This window comes from Nilaparvata lugens, chromosome 6 (assembly GCF_014356525.2).
Source record: "Nilaparvata lugens isolate BPH chromosome 6, ASM1435652v1, whole genome shotgun sequence".
Lineage (NCBI taxonomy): Eukaryota > Metazoa > Arthropoda > Insecta > Hemiptera > Delphacidae > Nilaparvata > Nilaparvata lugens.
In genome coordinates this window covers 17,484,263-17,503,864 of record NC_052509.1, presented here as the reverse complement: position 1 = coordinate 17,503,864, position 19,602 = coordinate 17,484,263, and the positions used below count along the sequence as shown (strand labels likewise).

The 19,602-nt window shown below is 34.2% G+C and overlaps 1 protein-coding gene across 1 annotated transcript in view; it reads right to left on the bottom strand.

The window, feature by feature from the left end:
* Window positions 1-769: 769 nt before the first annotated feature.
* Window positions 770-19,602, bottom strand: part of LOC111055689 — a 143,887-nt gene continuing 125,054 nt past the window's right edge. Inside the window, exon 2 of the mRNA XM_039430300.1 lies at window positions 770-889. Coding sequence (XP_039286234.1) covers window positions 789-889 — 101 coding nt within the window. The 3' untranslated portion in view covers window positions 770-788. The remainder of the gene's footprint in view (window positions 890-19,602) is intronic.

Genomic DNA, 19,602 nt, shown 5'->3' with positions numbered 1-19,602 from the left:
TTGAGTGGTGTATTTTATTGCATTGATTTATTTCACAAATATTTTGTGTGATCGTGGCTCCTTTTCTGTAAAATAGTACCCACTGGGGAGGGTCCAAACTTTCAAGCATTGCAACTAATATTGGTACAACCTGTCGTGGGTTCGAGTCCCACCAAACTCATAGTTACAGTACTTGATCATCTCATACCATTACCTTCGCAGAAGAAAATAAGATAAGTTGAAGAAGTTTGCTCCTTAACCTTTTCTGCAGAGGCAAGAGCTTTTTTGGGCATCATTCAGTAAGAAATCTATCTGTGCCTTCCACTGATTTTGAAATCGTAGAATATGACAACTCAATTGAATCTGATGATGACGAATGTGGTTGACATCGTGACATTAAGAAATACGCCCACGTAAAACTACTTGAATGGAACAAAAGTCCAACAAGTTTCACTGAGGTGATTGATATATCGATTCCATAGTTATATTCTGGAAAACGTGTTCAAAAAGTTGAATCACATTATGTATTTTGTCAAAATATTGACCCTATTCGAGAGGAAATATTTCATAGCGACAATAATATATTATTATCCAATATCCTCAGTATAGCCAAGTACTGTATCAGTAGAACTTGGTATGCTTATCAAGCTCCATCCATATGGAATAAAGTTACTGACGAGGTTACAGTAATTCCTTTTTTTCGTATTGTTCGTTGAGTTCTGGTTTTTGACATTGACCAATGAACTGTTGGGTACATCCAGCAACTATCATCTATTAATTAATAGAAAAACAATAATTGAAATAATAGACTACTCACGTCTCGCCCAAATGTTATTTCCGAACACCAAATTGTGCTCGTTTGGACTTCCCGGTGAAGTTTTGATGGGCTTCACAAATTCTTCAAATTCCGCTGAAACAGAAAAAAAAAAATTATTTCCTAATTAATTAACAAACCAAATTGATTATTAACAATATTTCACACTTAAATATTGAAATACTCCAAACTTTAGTGTAAAAGTCTTATTTTCAACGACATTTTAGTATGATGATACAATATTCAATTTTTATCATTCTTTTTATAACGAATATTTTCTTGCGAAGCTATCTGTCAAAGTTTGAATTGTGAGTCAAACTATCAGGAGTCCAATACTATTGAACGAGCAATTTCTGTTTATATGTTTATATTTCACCGGATCTCAAAAACGGCTCTAACGATTCTCACGAAATTCAGAACATAGTGGGTTTATAATATAAAGATTCGATTGCACTAGGTCTCTTCCCTGGGAAAACTCGCTGAAGGACATTAAAAGGATAATTATTATTCATCCTTGGAAAAACAGATGATAATAATTATTTCGTCGTCTGTTGGTGATGGAAGTGAGTGAGCGAGTTCATGTGTGTGGGACTGTTTCAAAATTATGACTCAGCTGTGAGCTTTTGTAATCATTCGATCAGGTACTTAGTGCCGGTTGCAAAAAAGCCGGGTTATTTTCAATCCGCTGATTAATTCAAGTAGATCCATCTTTTTGAAATGGTCTTCTCTGATTTGGTTCACGTGAAGTTAATCAGGATTAAAATTTAACCGGCTTTTGTGCAACTAGGGCTTTGTGAGGGAAATTTTTGCATTCTTCTGGGAATTAATCTCAATTTACTGTGATTAGATAGAATATATCTCTATTAATGTTATGAATGTTATTATAAATTCTTCTTTCGTAATAAATTTTTTATGCTTTTGTACTCCAGAGCGAAGCTCGGTCCCCGATATTTGGACTAAATCATTGTCATTTGATAAGACACAATATAGATTGAATATTCCCAGCTGACTTGTGTATCATCACCCTCTGCATTGAGTCAGCAATTAATCATTTTTGTACACGTATCAGTACAGGATAACATGAAATTCTTAGACGGATATTGTAATAGAACAAGTTGAGTCACACTAGACTCTACCAAATTTGCGTTCAATTAGAAGGTATTATTCACTTGCCATTTTTGCATCAATTTTATCAATAAATGATAGGCTACACTCACCGGACAAGAATGTAAGCCCGCTACCTGTCTAAAAATAATATCACGATTAACATTGAGTCCAAAAATGTATTTATGTGACTTGTGATAACGAGTTCCCGAATTTACTTGAATTGCATAGTCATACAAATCTTCAAAAGGACTTGGAAATATTCAGCTGCACAAATTTTATATGACGTACATTGATTACTTACTTACTTACTCCTTGGCGCTACAGCTCATTTAGAGCCTTGGTCTCTTTCAAAAAGCCTCTCCATTAGTCTTTATCGGCAGCCTTACGTCTCCATCCCCTAACACCCATCTTTCTAATATCGTCCTCCACATCCTCCAGCCAACTCTTTCTCGGACGTCCTCTCAGCCTTCTCCCTCCTGGGTAGCTTCTGAAGACCTTTCTTACAACTTTTGAGTCACTCACCCACTCAACGTGTCCCAGCCAACTCAAACGCCTCAGTTTTATCTCGTCATCAATTTGACATTTCTGGTACAGATCACGCAGCTCTTGATTCGATCGTATTCGCCATTCACAATCAACATATACAGGGCGAAATAACTTACTCAAAACCTTTCGCTCCCAAATATTTAATAAATCTTCATCCTTCTTTGTAAAAACCCATGTCTCTGCTCCATTCAGCACAATTTGGCTTTATGACTGTTTCATATATTTATTTTCACTTTCCTGGACAGGGTTTTGGATTTCAAATATTGGGTCAGAGCATAACAGCATCTGTTTGCAGCAGCTAGTTTTGCTTTTATGTCAGTCTCAATATTTGAAGCTGCTCAACCTTTTAAAACGATAATTATCAATCTTTCACCAGTGTGCTGGGCTCTGCTACTTTTCAAATATTTAGTTTTGCCTTCATTTATTGAGAGCCCGAGATGTGCCGATCCTCCGTTGAGTTGCCTGACCTCTAATGTGTGTCTATTCCTTGCAATCAAGACCACGTCATCTGCATATGCCATTGAAGCATGCTGTTCATTATTGAACCTCCTGGGTTTACATTTATTCCTCTAATAACTTTTTCCTTGATTCCTTTTTGACGCACATTGATTGCAACTGGAAAATAATGAGTTAGATTGTCTGAAGTTATACAATAAGCCTATCCATAGTACAAAATGTTGAAATAAAATAACTCTTTTTGGATTGATAATATTCCCAGTTGTACTTATTCAAGTGAGTGGGAATACAATAATTCTCCTGTCGATTCATTAATTCAATTCAATTGACATGACATTGATTTCAAATCATACAAAGTTCTTTATTCTTATGCCAAGTTCGAATGTTAGTTTACACACATTACCTCTCTATATGAAGACTTCAATTTTAAAAATGCTTTTTCAAGTCTAACCACTATAATATTTTGTCTTAGAGCTCAATATGATTCACCAGTAAAGACCAGGAAACAAGTAACACTTTACCTAAAATGTACTGATCATCGTGAACAACTCAGTTTTTCATGAATAAATACTGTCAATCGATAATCCTAATAAGTACCACAACTGTATTCATTTATTCAGTTGATTGTCTGCAATCTTTATTGACATGAAATGTCAGCTCAATACATTCAACAACTCAACACTCATTCAAAGAACAAGAACGGGAATAATAAAGGAAGGCCATAGACGATTTCTCCAGTTGATAATAAACGATTGATCAAATGATCAATAATATAAATGATCTTAAGAACTACCGAACTGTTCTAGTTATGTTGTTTATTTAAGATAATTGAAATGCAGTCTACGGGAGTCCCCTAATAAGTACATAACTAGGCTGAGTAAGTACGTGTAAGTTTGCATCTTAAATTAATAATAACTTATCTATTAACGGAAAGAGGTAGGTGACTTGAATCGTGGCTAAGTTCGACCTTGAATGTGACAAAAACAAGCTGCTTGGTACTTTGCCTATTTCCTTCCATATATAGAAAACCTACCACCTATATACACCACAAATATAGGTATCCAACGCACTCTCTGTACCTTATATACACGGAAACACTATTATGAACTTAGTAGTACGTGATAATGTTAATCAATACATGTGTATTCGACACTTCGGTAAATGAACGGTAATAAAGTAATACATATTGAGACCAAGTTGCGCTGAATAAACATCGCACTACTGTGAAATGAAGGTGGATAGGTCAATGTCGAGAACACTGTTCAAAGATAGAACGGTATTGAAAGGTAATTAGTACCTACGCTATAGACGTGTCTTATTCATTACAAAAATTGATTTGTTTTTATTCACTATCAACTCATTGTGAACTGGAAAAGCTATCAAAATATTGAATATAAAATAATATTAATGACTGCTCTGTCAATGAGAAGTCTACTTCCAATATATTTTGTAATTGCTATAATAGAGTAACTTTTTAGCGTTATTTGAGAAGATTATTATTGTACCATGTATTTTTTGTGCAATAAACTTTTTGATTTGAATCTATTGGAGATAGCCTGTCCTGATATCCGTAATAGATTCTGGTTTTACAATGAAGTGATAATTTCCAATCCAAATAATAATTTGAGTTTCCAATGAGATCCATAATGAATGTGTGAATGTGTGAATACTATTGACTCTTCTTGAATTGCATTGAATTGTTCTGGGTTGCTTGGAGTCAGATCTTTGAATAGCTTTAAATTGACTATTATTGCAACGTAATATTTTTGTAAATTTGATTGATATTGATATGTCGCTTGGAATCATTATGAAGTGTTAGTGCTGGTTGCACAGAAGCCGTTGAGTTTCAATCGTGAATAATACCACGAGAACAAATCAGAGTACCAATCTTTTCAGAGAAGCCTCCTCTGATTGGTTGTCGTGAAATTAACCACGATTAAAATTTAACCGGCTTTCATGCAACAGGATCTAAATAATATCTCAATAAGATCGAATACTGTAGTTCGATTATAATTCACTCATTGGTATAGTTGAAAAATATTTTTGGAATGATTATAATTGTACGATTTTTTACTGTAATGTAAATTGCATTGATATAAACCTTCCGGTAGTCGCGCCCTACTCTATCACACGAGCAGTCGCGTGTTGTATTTTGTACAATATCCAATTTTCCAAGTGTTATGTACTCTGTTTACTGTCAAAATGTATTAATTGATTGTATAATTACTTTTTCCATCTTCTTGGATTACTTTACGCATATGAACATTTGGATTATTACCATTTCATAGCCCAAAAAGGTACATCAAGCAAAGCCATTAATTCTGTGTTATTGGTTCGTTTACAGTCCCCATATACAGTCTTTCCCTATTTAATGCACAGTGCAACTTATGCACTGTCGCGACTAAATGGCACCTAAAGACTGAACCATTGCTCGGTTGATACTGCAACTCAGTGGAGTGATGGGGGGAAAATTTTGGAATGCATACGTGACTCATTCACTGACACCACCCCATTCAATAGTTTTGTGCAGCAAAAAACTGACACTGTTGTACTTTTTACAACAGCGCGACTGCCGGAATGATTGTGCGAGTGGAAAACATTATTATATACGCGTTATATTGTAAGAGTTCATAATTATATTAGAATTAATTCGTGAGAAATTTTATTCTGTAATCATGAGATTCTCAAACGGATTTATTCAATTATCTTTTTGAAAAACAATTTGTAAATGAATCACAATAAAAACCAAAAAATCAATGTTTTTCAACTTTACTGTAAGATCCCTGCCTATCACCTTCATCTTCCTTGTCTATAGACAATATAGACAGGTCTGAGTGCTATACAGTACAAGGAAAAATATTACTCCCAACGTCCCATATAAAATTTACGAGTAACATGTTCACAGATTTGCACTTCTCTTGTGAGCAGTGAGTATAGGAGGCAAACGTTTCCTACATTACTCATTGCCTTTATAAGTAAAAAGTGGAAATGAATGCTCAATATTTTTGAATTCATGGAAGACAACGACAAATCGAAGAGCACGCTTTGAATAATTTTCATGTCAGATTTAGAAAAGCAAAAGTGAGTCTAGAGACTGAAGATGGTTCACACCTTTTTGAACTTGAAAGGGAGACTGTTTCTAAATCTGCGGAAAGGAGAGAAGCAGAGTGTGACTAATCCCAACTCGCTTGCTGAACTAGAAAACTATAAATCCAATTTACATGTGACAAGTGTAGGACAGGCTTTTGTGGAGAGAATTTTTTCCTTGTCTGGAACAGAACCAATGTTAGAACCAATGCTCTATCGTCTCAAGTTAACACAAAGAATTCTAACGATGCAAAGTCGGGAACAGACTACAAAGAATTTATCCTGCTCTGGAGTACGGACATTGTTGAAGTATTATTTCGCGTTTAAAAATATTCAATTGTATTCGACCCCTATATAGTGCATTTCAACTGAGTTCACTCTATATAACTGCATTTTAATTGTAATTCAAACTTAATTTTAATGTGAGAACAGATTTCATATGAACTTCTCAAAAGAGAAGTGCATCTATCCTCTCTTGTAGCAAGTTCAACAGTGGTTTGTTCACCTGGAAGAAGAGGATAAACAGTAGTGATAAATGAATGAAGCGGTTTAGCCTTAATATTATTGACCCACTTACAGTACATATAACTCGGCCTTCAACTTGGCAATGAGCTCTCACGAGTTATGGAACTTGGCCTTGCCTGTTAATCTAATCGGGGATTGAAATATTAGTGTCTAAATACTTCATAAATATGTTGATATAATACTATTAAACAGTTATATATGTAAATAATGATTTTCTTGACTTTTGAATTTGAAACTTTTGTATATTCGTCAATATAGAATACGAAAGATTTTCATAGCATTCCATGGAATTAAAGTGAACTACAACTACTATTACAATCACAACATTTGTTGAGGATATTGATGTTACTATTAATTTAAATAGATTTCCTTGAGAAGATGAAAAATTCTTGTTTTATATTAAGAGTTTTTGTACTTTTCTATTCCGATAACACTACTTCCTAAAAGATCAAATTCAATTCACGTCCCGTGTGGAACAACTTCTAATTCTTCTTAGTGCTTAGTACTGTAGTCAAATTCAATCTGTGGTGCAGTATAAACATACATTATTCTGTTCTCTGTGGTAGTACTGAATTTATCCTTATGAATGTGAAAAGTTATGAGTCAGGAAAACACTGGATTTATGTAAAGTGGATATATTTTTTCAATTTTCAAACCCATAAATACACATAATGGTGTTATTCAGAAACATTTGATTTTTCAAGACCTTTTATGGGAATCTACTGTAATCCAATCCCTTTTATTTCACGAATCAAAATTCCAGACAATACTGACGCACCTGCAATACAGTACTATCCTTAACCCTGACCCCAGATGGGTCGACCTTATCAGATCAGTAATATAAATAAATCGAGCAGCACAAAAGTCATTGTAGAATGGCTCGACAGCGATACAACGCGCAAGAATGTGTCAGGCTTTATGGATCCGATTCCAGCGCATATCTACCATTATAAATATCGAACATATTTGTATATGCAAAGCAAATTGTCTCTATCGTCTAGCAGGAGTACAGCACAATATATAGTCGAATGAATAAATTAACCGCGCAGGTGGTCTCTAAAGAGATCCTTGCCAGGTTGTACAGATGTTCCAACAATGAATTGCTCTATGCTTGTTGTGTACTTGTAACATATGTTGGTCTATGAATGAACAACTTCCTTTTTGAATTTTTTGAGATGGGATATCTTGTTCGATGACAGAAATCGTTGGTTGGCACGGTAATTTCACATCATTAGGCCTATGGGTGCATCATCAGTTGGTTTTAGAAGATGGAAGAATTGTCCCATTGTTTACCGAGAGGCATTAATGATATGCACGCTGGTTGAAGAGTCTAGGAAGAGTTCAATCACTCCTAGGCCTACAACTTCCTACGTTCGTTTGACAATCGTAGTTGCATTCATGAATGAAAAAATGAGTTTACATTGTGTTGAACAGATGTTGGGTTATGATTGAGATATAAATAATGATTGTCATGAGAATAAAATGTATAATCGAGTTATTTGAACTTGCGATCCAATAATAATTTTGTAATTTTCCATTTCAATCTTCAGATTTTTAAAATTATTCTTGTAAGTACTGTACTTTTGAGTTCAAGTACAGTCTCATAAATCATTTTTTTCTCAAGATTAGATGTTTTTTGTACAATTTCATATTCATAAGTCAAGTTCAAAATGATGCTTGAGCAAATCAAGCTCTTACGCCAGTTAGGAATAATTATAAGAAGTGTCAATTTCTTGCCTTGGCCGTGGAATAAACAATCTATAAGCAATAAGGAGAGAATAGCTATACATAGATTGTTTTTCTATGCAATAAGGAATAAGCGATAATACTGTACAAGCATAGTAAATAAAGTAAATGTTTATTTATTTTATAGTATAGCAACAGTTCAAAACTGGAATTATGTACTCTAATCATCAATCTAGATTGTTTATTCTATGCTCAGCCACATCAAGTTCTAACGTCATTATCATCAAAAAGTGATTTGATATCAATAGCCCGGGTTTTCAAATAATGTAGCAAAAAGACTAGAACGAGAGGCCAACCCAACCTATTTTGCTACTATTATTTAGGTATTTCAATATTGAGGACTTATTTCAAGAGAGCCCAAAGTACAAGAACATGATCAAGTCATCAAGTGCCAGAATATGTGTTATTCATTCATTGTTAATATTCAAACTATAAAATTTGGGTTGAGCAGACAGGCATCTATAGAACTGGTCAACTTTAAATTATCATGATAAATCTGACATCGTGAAACTCTCCTAATATTATAAAGTAGTAGCTGATGATCATTTCTGAACAAAAGTCATGAACTTATAGTTAGAAAATCAGAAATTCCTAAGCCCAGATTAGAAAAAAATCTTAGGGCCTATTTGATTAAGAACTGTACATTTCTGATCGAAAAATGAACACAAGGTTCAAGGACCTCAGGAAATATCAAAATAGCCGAACTAGGTTCACATGTACATATAAAGCTTTTAGAACACGTTATTGACTCTATAAAAGCAAGAAACTATCTGAATGGAAATCTATACAAGACAATTTCCCATCTAAACTGGTTATGTTGAATATCTAAGCGACCAACAATAAATTTTGTTTCACCTATTGATTTGATTCAAATGCATTTAGATGAGAGAAAATAAATTTCCACTCTTACAAAATTTTCCAAAGACAACTTGAATGGCTTAAAGCAATTTTTTGAAAGAAAAGAGTGAGCCTAGAACCGTGGGATGTTGCCGGGTTTTGGGATTGTCCTCAACTTCAATACCCACACATTTGCGACGGTTTATTTATTTGCATACATCCTGCCTGTCCTTTTCTCTTTCATTCTTGAGATAATCAAACTTTTCTATTCTCTTTGAGATAACTAGACTTCAACCGCTAGATTAATCGGCGATATTTCATATTTGGAAACACAATCGGTGACTTGGATCTAAAGTAAGATTCACTTCAAATCGTCAACATTTCTTATATATAACGTTGATGCTTCTGATTAAACCAATACTGACAGCCTGAAATGAACCTCACTAACCCATTCTTTTTCACGCATTCATTCAGACTTTTTTCAGCCCATATGAATTACTTTCCTATGCTAATGAGAGCTGAAAGTATAATACTAATTGAATAATTAAGGCACATCCACCTACAAGAGTGATTTATTTATAGCTTGCCGCGTGGGTTGATGAATGGTCCAGATATAGGCTACGTTATTCAAATTCTACTATCAAATTATTGAATAATCTTTATTGGTGTTACGGTACATATGTTACAATAGTTTGAACACATGTTGAACCGTTATACGGACTTTCAAGGTTATGTGTGTTGTCTTGAGCACTAAAATGAAGCATCAATACTGCACACGCATAGTAACAATTCAAAACTGTAAACCTATATTCAATTCATCAATCATTTTCACTAGTTTTCTCATTATTTTGTTGGGTGTTATGTTTCCTAAAGACTTTCACTTTTCTGAATTTTCCAAATACAAATTTCCCGTCGAGAATGAGTTCATGACCTGGAGATGTGTAAGTACTTGACGTTTTGGAATTCTATATTCCCTACTGATTACTTTAAAATCTAATAAACTTGAAAATAAGTTTTGCAGTAAGATATTTTTCTTTTTTTGCAACGATTGTAATGATTCCTGCATCAATGAAAACAGAACTGGATAACAAGAGAACAATAGGAATTTGTGGTGTGATCTGTGAACCTGAATTCCACCTTCATATCAATGAGTCAGAGAGGGTGAAAATTCCATTAATATTCGAAGGAAACACATACCAATCAGATGGATGGTTTCCCTTAATAACGAATCATGAACCCTGCAAAACCTTCCGATATAGAGAACTACAAGTGATTCTCAAGATCCATAATAATACACATTGGATCCAAAAAACAACATTGGAATCCACTTAGTAGACTCAAACAAGTACTAATACTACTTCAAATTGAGGGCAAATCTCAACATGAACTCAAAGAAATTTATCGATCAACTTGACCGTTACATGTATCGCGTTCTCATTATATTGCAGTCACGTATTTACGCAGAATAAGTGCAAATATTACAGCAATTTGTGTCAGAAATGTTGCATTACTGTAAGATGATTCACAAGAATGCTGTACAGGCACATTGGAACTGAACTTCAATCTTGTTTCACGACGTCGTTCTCTGATACAATTTTAATGATTTTTACTGTTATCATTGTAGAATGTACAGCATTATTATTTGTTGTTGGAGATTCATAGCTAACGAGCTTGTAGATAGATCAAAGGGAAGAAAGGGGTATGTTATTTGGCTCATTTTGAACATGTTTTGTTACAAGTCTCATTATTTTTTATAGTTGTTACTTGACAATAAGAAGCTTGGGTACGAAAAAAAGTGATGAAAACTTGTTGTCCCCACCCAACAGAAAGTGATCAAATTTCTCTCGAGTAATGTCTCTCCTAAAAGAAGAGTGATGAATTTGGGACATCCAATACGAAGAGTTTGTTCTATTTATGTGAAGTTTATGAATGGATGAATCAATAAAATCATGATCGTACATGAGTGAGAACTCAATTTAATTTCTGGGTTCAACTATGCTGTCACAATCATGGTTGCTGTGTTGTTATTTATTAATGAATGATAAAGAGGAGAATGATAGGGCCTATATAAATATGAATCAATGTATTGCATTTTTATTAGAATATAATATTTTTATTATTGTGGTTAAATCGGGAATCGAGAATAAGTATTGTACTACGCTTACTGGAGTAGAAGTGAACGGATAATCATCCCAAAACATAATTTATCAAATAGTAAAGGTCACCCTTAAGAGGAAAAAATTAGCAGACCAAAATAAGAAAAACAACTATAATTGAAAATCGAATGTTACCATCTTCAGTAGTGTGCTTTAACGCAGTTACATGGTAATTATGGAATTAAATTCAACATGTGGCATGTAATTTAGACCCTTTAATTGTATAGCTGTCCAGGTGGATGTGATATTCCATAAGCTACAGTTGGATTAGTATTTGAATAGGGAGAGACCACCGGAGTTAATCTCTATGAAAATGAATACGAACGCGGTTTCAAGTGAATTATAGGCTAAGGATCATCCTCAGAACATCTGCTTGGTTTGTATTGGTGCTTAAGTAAGGCTTGATTTTGAAACTCAGATTGAGAGTAGATCAAAGTTTTTTCTAGTAAAATGCGGGACAATAAGTAGAGGAATAGATGGAAAACTCAGTAGTTAAATTGATCAGTTACTTCAATAGATATCATTGACGACGGTCCCACTGAAAATCTGCATAAGCTTCAGCAATTTTGATGATAAAGTTAGGAAAAATAGGTTGGAGCTCATGGCAGAACAGAAGATCTTTTAAATACTTATAATGATGGAACTACACTGGATATTATATTTAACACTATATAGCATAATAGCTGATCATAGCACGTAATTATTATGATGATGATAATAATAATAATAAAGGTGGATGATGATTTGAAAATAATGATGAGATAGGTAAAACATGAAGATGTATTATACTGCATCACTTAGTTCAATAAATTATAAGCTCAATAACTAGTTATATAATTCACCTATTTCATTGTCAATATGTATTTTGGGTATAGACAGTACAATACTGAGGGGGTATTGAGTGAAAGTATTGAGTGTAATAGTATTAGAGTGAAATAATGAAGTGTATTTGCTGACATTCAACAACATAACATCAATTAATTACTGTGGAAAAATGAAACTCCATCTAATATTAGTATTATAGTATTTTTACTTTCCTTGCCCTACTACCATAGGTAAGGAAAGTATTGCTTTCCAAAAAAAATTAAGGTACCCCAATTTCAAGCTTTCTATACGTTTCAAGGTCCCCTGAGTCCAAAAACATGATTTTTGGGTATTGGTCTGTGTGTGTGTATGTGTGTATGTGTGTGTGTGTGTATGTCTGTGAACACGATAACTCCATTCCTAATTAACCGATCGACTTGAAATTTTAAACTTAAGGTCCATATAGCATGAGGACCCGACAATAAGAAATTCAATAAAATTCAATCCAAGATGACGGAAAAAATGGCGGATAATTACTAAAAAACCATGTTTTTCACGTTTTTCTCGAAAATGGCTCTAACGATTTTCTTCAAATTTATATCATGGATAGCTATTTTTAAGCCCTATCAACTAGCATAAGTCTCATTTCTGGGAAAATTTCAGGAGCTCCGTAATATTCTTGAGAAAAATGGCGGAAAATGACTAAAAAACCATGTTTTTCACGGGTTTCTCGAAAACGCCTTCAACGATTTCCTTCAAATTTATACCATAGATAGCTATTTTTAAGCCCTATAAACTGGCATAAGTTTCATTTCTGGAAAAATTTCAGGAGCTCCGTAATATTCTTGAGAAAAATGGCGGATAATGACTAAAAATCCATGTTTTTCACCGTTTTCTCGAAAACTGCTTCAACGATTTACTTCAAATTCATACCATGAATAGATATTTATAAGCACTATCAACTGGCATGAGTCTCATTTCTGGGAAAATTCCATGAGCTCCGTAATATTCTTGAGAAAAATGGCGGATAATGACCAAAAACCAGGTTTTTCACGGTTTTCTCGAAAACGGCTCTAACGATTTTCTTCAAATTCAAGCCATGGGTAGCTATTCATAAGTCCTATCGAATGACATGAGTTTTTTCCTTGGGAAATTGCAGGAGCTCCGTAATATTCTTGAGAAAAATGGCGGATAATTACTAAAAAACATGTTTTTCACGATTTTTCCAAAATAACTTGACCGATTTTTTTCAAATTCATACTCTGTATAGTTATTTATCAGCTCTATTAACTGGCATGAGTCTCCTTTCTGGGAAACTAATGGGGGGTCCACCCCATCCTTGAGAAATGGACTTTGTAACCTTCTTCTCGTGCATGAGGTAGGTAGGTAGAGCAGTTCATAAAAAGAACACATAGTCGAGATATTTCATCTGTAGAACAGCTGTTTTGACGACTTTAAAAAATGACGACTAAAAAAAAACATTGAATTTCACAATTTACACAAAGGAAAAAGTACTCTGAAAACAATTATATATACACATATACAAAAGTCTGATCGTAGTCTCGAATATGAGCAAGGAAAGTTGTGTGAGTGTACCACACCAGATTTTTTAATTAGCGATGATCAGATCAGAGACAGAGTAGTTTTTAAAATAAGAATGAGAAAATAATTGGCCTCTATTTAATTATTTTTTAAAAAAGACAGTATACAAAGGAAATCATTGTAGGCATTTTTACCTCATGGCAAAGTGCCGTCTGGGGCAGTGAGTATTGAATGTAAGTATTCTAAAGTATAGAATGTATTATATTCTATCCTCACTGGTCTGGGGGAGATCTTCAGAATATTTTATACGAGTATCGTTTTTAAAGGAGATGAAGTATCAAGTATTTATTACCATAATATTATGAAACCAAAGATCAACTTTTGAATGAAATACTGGAATCTTTTTCAGGGGAGCTCAAAATGGAGGTCTGTTAGTTGTCCATAATTCGATAAAAAATTATAGGTACAGTTTGATAGAGACCTATTGTTCCCAAATAAAGACTGACTGACCGCCTTCCCAAAGAATCTGTTTCGGAATATCTTAACGTCAACAGCAAGTCCTCACTACAGTCATAGAATGAAACAATACGTTTTTTCTGCTACAGTATAATACAGTAAAATACCAAGAGGGTAGTCGAACTAGGTAGGCCTCACTACACCCTCATGAAACCCGTACTAGTGAGGTTTACTCCAGTTAGCATCCCCTGTATTGAGCATGAATGGGAGGCATTCATTCAACCTATGCTGACAGATATAAGTGAATCTAGATCCTACACGGTCAGCGTCGGCTCTTGCTTTTGATTCCGAATTAATTATGAACGCTGCAATCCAGAACTTCCTCAAATGAGAGGGTGGTCTCTGTGGAACAATGGAAGGATACGTCTGACAGAAATCCAAGGGTCCCTTGTCCTTTGTTCCGAGTTTTTTTTTCTGAGGCGCCCTTGTGCTTTCTCAACAGTTTGTTGATACAGGAGAATGGAGAGGTCTTGCTGTGTTGTGTACTGACAAGTGAGATTACTTAAGGGCCCGATTCATAATTCAATATTAGCTGTGTAGCATGTGTGTGGATAGATCTGGGAAAACGTTGTTTGCCAGATTAAAAAAGGAACACACAACATCCCCGAGTGTGGGAACTCAGAACATGTGATTCCAGGAAAGTTATTTAAGTTTACTATGGAGGTAAATCTAATAATCTCATGATAATAATGATAATGCTCACATTGGTCACGGTAATGTGAGTGGATCGTGAAATGGGAGGGAATATAAATTATATGGGTTTGAATTCATGACTTTTATAGAGATTTTGTAATATTGGTAATTTGATGGCATATCAAGCAAATAATACAAGCTCAATGCGATCAACAAGCTATAGATTATTCAGGTTTACATAAGCATTGTTCAAAAGAATTTTTAGTTCCTCACCCTTTCATCACTCATCTCTTTATGAAGAATTTATACATGAGGAATTAGGAATGGAATTAATAATGATGAATGCAATTGTAATTACATTTATTTGTGAAGTAGATAAATGAGCTACTCAGAATTGGAATGAATGTGTACTTACAAGTGAAATTTGAATTGCCATGGAACATGAAAACAAGTGTAGTTTGGAACTCACGTGGCACTTTTACGACTCACCTACACTGTGACTACGTACTACCTGTTACGTCTCACTGTTACATCGACTCACCTGGAATAGGAAAAAATCGATTCGATTGAAAATTTGACAGATAAACATTATTTTTTGAAAGTGCAAATAAGTTGTGAATGAATTGTGAAGGTTATTCACACCAATCAATCAATTGATTGCCTGAATGAATCTATTTATCTATTGATTTAAAGAATCTATAAACTATACCAGTTAGAGAGTTTAGAATGTATGATGAACTCTCTGTCACGCTGTCACCAGTCATCAGGAATTAAGAAAAATATACAATTTAGTGATGAAAATATACAAGTGCAGTGAATAATTGCATTCAACAGATATAAAGATATGAATAGTTAAGATGAATAGCCTACTTACTAGAATAATAGGGAATAAGTTAATAACAGAAAATGAGCTGTGATGTAACAAAAATATTTTTCAACATACTCAATCTTATTGCAAGTTTTGGGGCTAACAGTGCACTCAGCCAACCTGAGATTTTACTCTAGCATAGCCAACATTATAACGCTATTCAAGTATAACTATTCACGGTTCACATCATAGCTTGAGATTTGAATAAAAATTCGGTTCCGGTCACTCAAATTCAGCAGGAGAAACCCTGATATTGATTCATTATTTGCTTGTTCTTCCATTATACTTATCCTAACAAGGTACCCTGAAGCCTTTACACATAATTCTACTCTATAAACCGATGAAAGATACCCGTCGTTTTTCCCAAACAAGCTCGTATATTAAACTAACTTTTATTACCACACCACGAGTAGTGATGAATCTCACTTTTGGATATTTTTTGCCCAGTAAATAACATTTTGAGGATAGACAAAATCGTGATTAAGGGATTATCCCGTAGAATAATTTTTCAATAAGGGTTCACACTTGCAGACTGGATTGAAGCCTCCGGCAGCTCCATTGATGCTTTACTGAAGCACCATTGATAAGTCACGTTCATAGTAAAAACTCTCAAGGAATATTCGTTGGCTGTATTTTTCTAGAAATAAACGGTTGAAATTCCTTGAGGCTAGCATTAGTCGGTTTAGTCGAGTAATATTTCTCTATAACACGTCTGCTTGAAGTTTTGGGTACTATAGACTAACGGGAAAACTAACAGGCATAGGTGTTAAAAACTTAGTACCTCAACTTAGAATGAAGTGTTACCATATAGTAAGATTTATAAAACTTGGCCTCGTGTTTATGTTAAGACAGGCGTGCAGGAACAAAACTACAGATTAACCAATACCATTATGACAACTCAATAAAGTAGTTCTTCAAATTCAATACTGTAATATTACATAACAGTGATAGCTATGAGAAAGTATCAAAGCTAGTCTGATTAATTCGTTCCCAACAAAAAGTATAGTCATTCTTGATTCAAATTCTGTTCCATATTGTGATAATCAAGAGAATGCTGCTTGTCTGGAAAAATATCATAAATTCATTTTAAAAGGAACTAAACCTGAATAATTTTATTGACATATTGTTTTTGATTATTGAACATTATCTCCCTCTCCCTTCAATTCTCTTCCTCGATACATAATAATTGCTCCGGGAACTGCTCTTTCTAAACGGTGTACTTCTATTATTGAAACTTGTATGTATTGAAGTACTATTTGAATAAAAAAAATCAAGTACCTAGATTAATATTCGATTCCTAGCTACCATAAACTAGAACCGTTCTTGATTTGATACTTGTTTTTGGTTACTGGAGAATTAATGAATACCTCATTTCTTTATTAGTCGCTTGGCAAGAAATCCTAATTTTCGTAAGTTTGTTCATAAATCGTTTCAATATGGCTCATAGATATACTTCAGACACTTCATGATCACCAACATATAAATGGTTATATTTAAAGTAAGTGGTTAAGGTCACATGTGTATTGGTAGTCATTCAATTGTTGTTCCAATGTAGTCCTAAGGTGCGTACAGACTTTCGCTCTGCTCCGCAACCGAACGTCACTCCAGCAGAGCGATTGATGATCGACCGGGGAGCAACAGTGGTTCGACCGGCGAACGCGAGAAGATCTATCATCTTCCGTAACGTTCATTATGGGTGCGTGGGCGGTGCGACTGTGGTTCGATGGTGGTACGAGGGCGGTACGAGGGCGGTACGAGGGCGGTACGAGGGAGGAGCGTGCTCGGTGCGGGTTGGAAGCGCGAATATATGTACGTAGCTTTATAAAACTCGTAGTATGCTCTAGTGTGCTCTATTCGTATTGGGATAATCTATGGAAAACAGGTGTTCAGGTGCCACACAAGTTTTAGCTATTCTAGTCTCGAGGACAAGAAGATCTCACTCAACCTTTTCATATTGAAATTTCTTTCACATACGTTCCCATTTCATTACAAAAACATCTCTAACGTCGGCTCCTGGAGTACTCTCACAGCGTGCGATCACAATAATATTTTCTGTTACGACTATGTCTCTGCTTGTATTAGTAGCCTGGACATTTGAAGGTCATTCGTGTACTTGAATTTTTCAGGATATAAGAAGAATAGTGTTATTTTCTGATCGACATCTTCAAAACATCTAATTAGTCTAATTTTTTTAGACGTTATGACAACGTAATGAGAGATGTAACATCAAAAATAAATTGAGAAACCTCTCAACAATTCAATAACCGATGAATATCTTGGAGCCCTAGAAACGTCAATCCAAATTATTTTTGCAACAAACTTATGTGAACTATGCATCAGGTATAGGTATAGTATGTACTATGCCTATTGTGATGAATTTTTTAAATAGACCTCATGAGAAGAGAGAAAAATTGTGATTACCTTTTAAAATGAAAGAATTTGCTAAAGGAATAGTTAGCGACCGAGCGATAAAGCTTACTTATCAGTAACTGTATATTAGATAAGAGTACCGTTCTGTACTGAACATTTTCTAGAAAATTATTCAATAAAATTATAATTATTCTGCAAATAAAGCACGAATTATTTATGAATTGCTCATTGATTTTGAGGTTACACTTTGTTTACTATCGATCAGATGTTTTTAAAACAGTTCGAACGCAGCTGACTGATTCAAAGTATTGTCAAATGTCATGCCGGTTTTCATGCAAGGTATAATATCATTCCTAAAAATTATAAAACTATCAATAAAGGACCAAGAATTTCGAATAAAAAATAAAATGTATGTATTATCGATGAAATTATTTATTATTTAAAAAATTATATTATATGTCAGGTCTTATTGTAACTAACTAGGTCATAGCATGAACAGTATATTATTGATAAAACGGCAGAAATTAATTATAACAGTCTCAAACATAATAAAAATTGTGTAAGAATATTAATTTATTAATGATTAATTCAACTGAACCACATGGTAATTAAATCTCTTTGGCAAGCCTAAGCCAATCATAGTGCATAGAAATAGCACCAAAAAGGTGATCGTTTGAAAGCAACACATGTTAATCTACTATCAGACAACAACCCTGCCTTATCATATACGCTAGCACAGGTACATTGTATGAGAGGAACTATGTCTAGAAGATTAAGCAGTTTTAAGAATTACATAAATTGAATTATTATTGTAATTAAAGGAATTATATTTTACTGCCTGCCACTGACGTCACGTCTACGTCACAATCGTTCTACCAATGGCAATTTTTCATGCAAATTATTACATCGAGATTCTCAGAAGAAAGGTCTAGCCAAGAAGCTGAGAGAAAAGACAGCACTTCCCTTTTGAAATCCTCACCGTTCAGATCTCGTTATAGTTACCAAGACCTATTCGTAAAAAATTCTTGTTCGATTTTATATGTTTTATTTGTGAGCCAATATTTTAGGCCAATCTATTTGTTATTTGTAAATTTATATTCATCAATCGATAAACTAAAAGTTTAAAGTTAAATCATCCCTTAATTAATTGGTGAAGGAAATATTAAATTAAAATTCCCACGTGCTGAAACCGAAGCCTGGATTGCTGCCGATCAAACGATTTTTGATCTAAAGAAGAAAACCACGACCGCCAAGGAATTTCACGTGAGTTATAAGTTTAAAGGGGCCCCAATCTACGCTTCGAAAATATTTCAGTGCAGAAAAACATAAAATTTTCTTCGTTAAATTATTGGCCACGCCGACAAGCGCTTTTAGCATTTAAGAGCCTAGAATTTATTCATATAGAATTTCTAAGAATTTGTAGTTGATTAGCTATCCTCCGCTGCCAGAACCACGACCCCGAGCATTTTAAAAATATTTTATAATTCATTTTTCACTATTTTTTCAAAACTGTTCAATTTTATCAATTGTAAAATTCTGTTGAATCACGCATGATATCATGCAAGTACAAGAAAATTGCTAATCATTTTTGTTAATGTTAAACCACTTTCAATCTG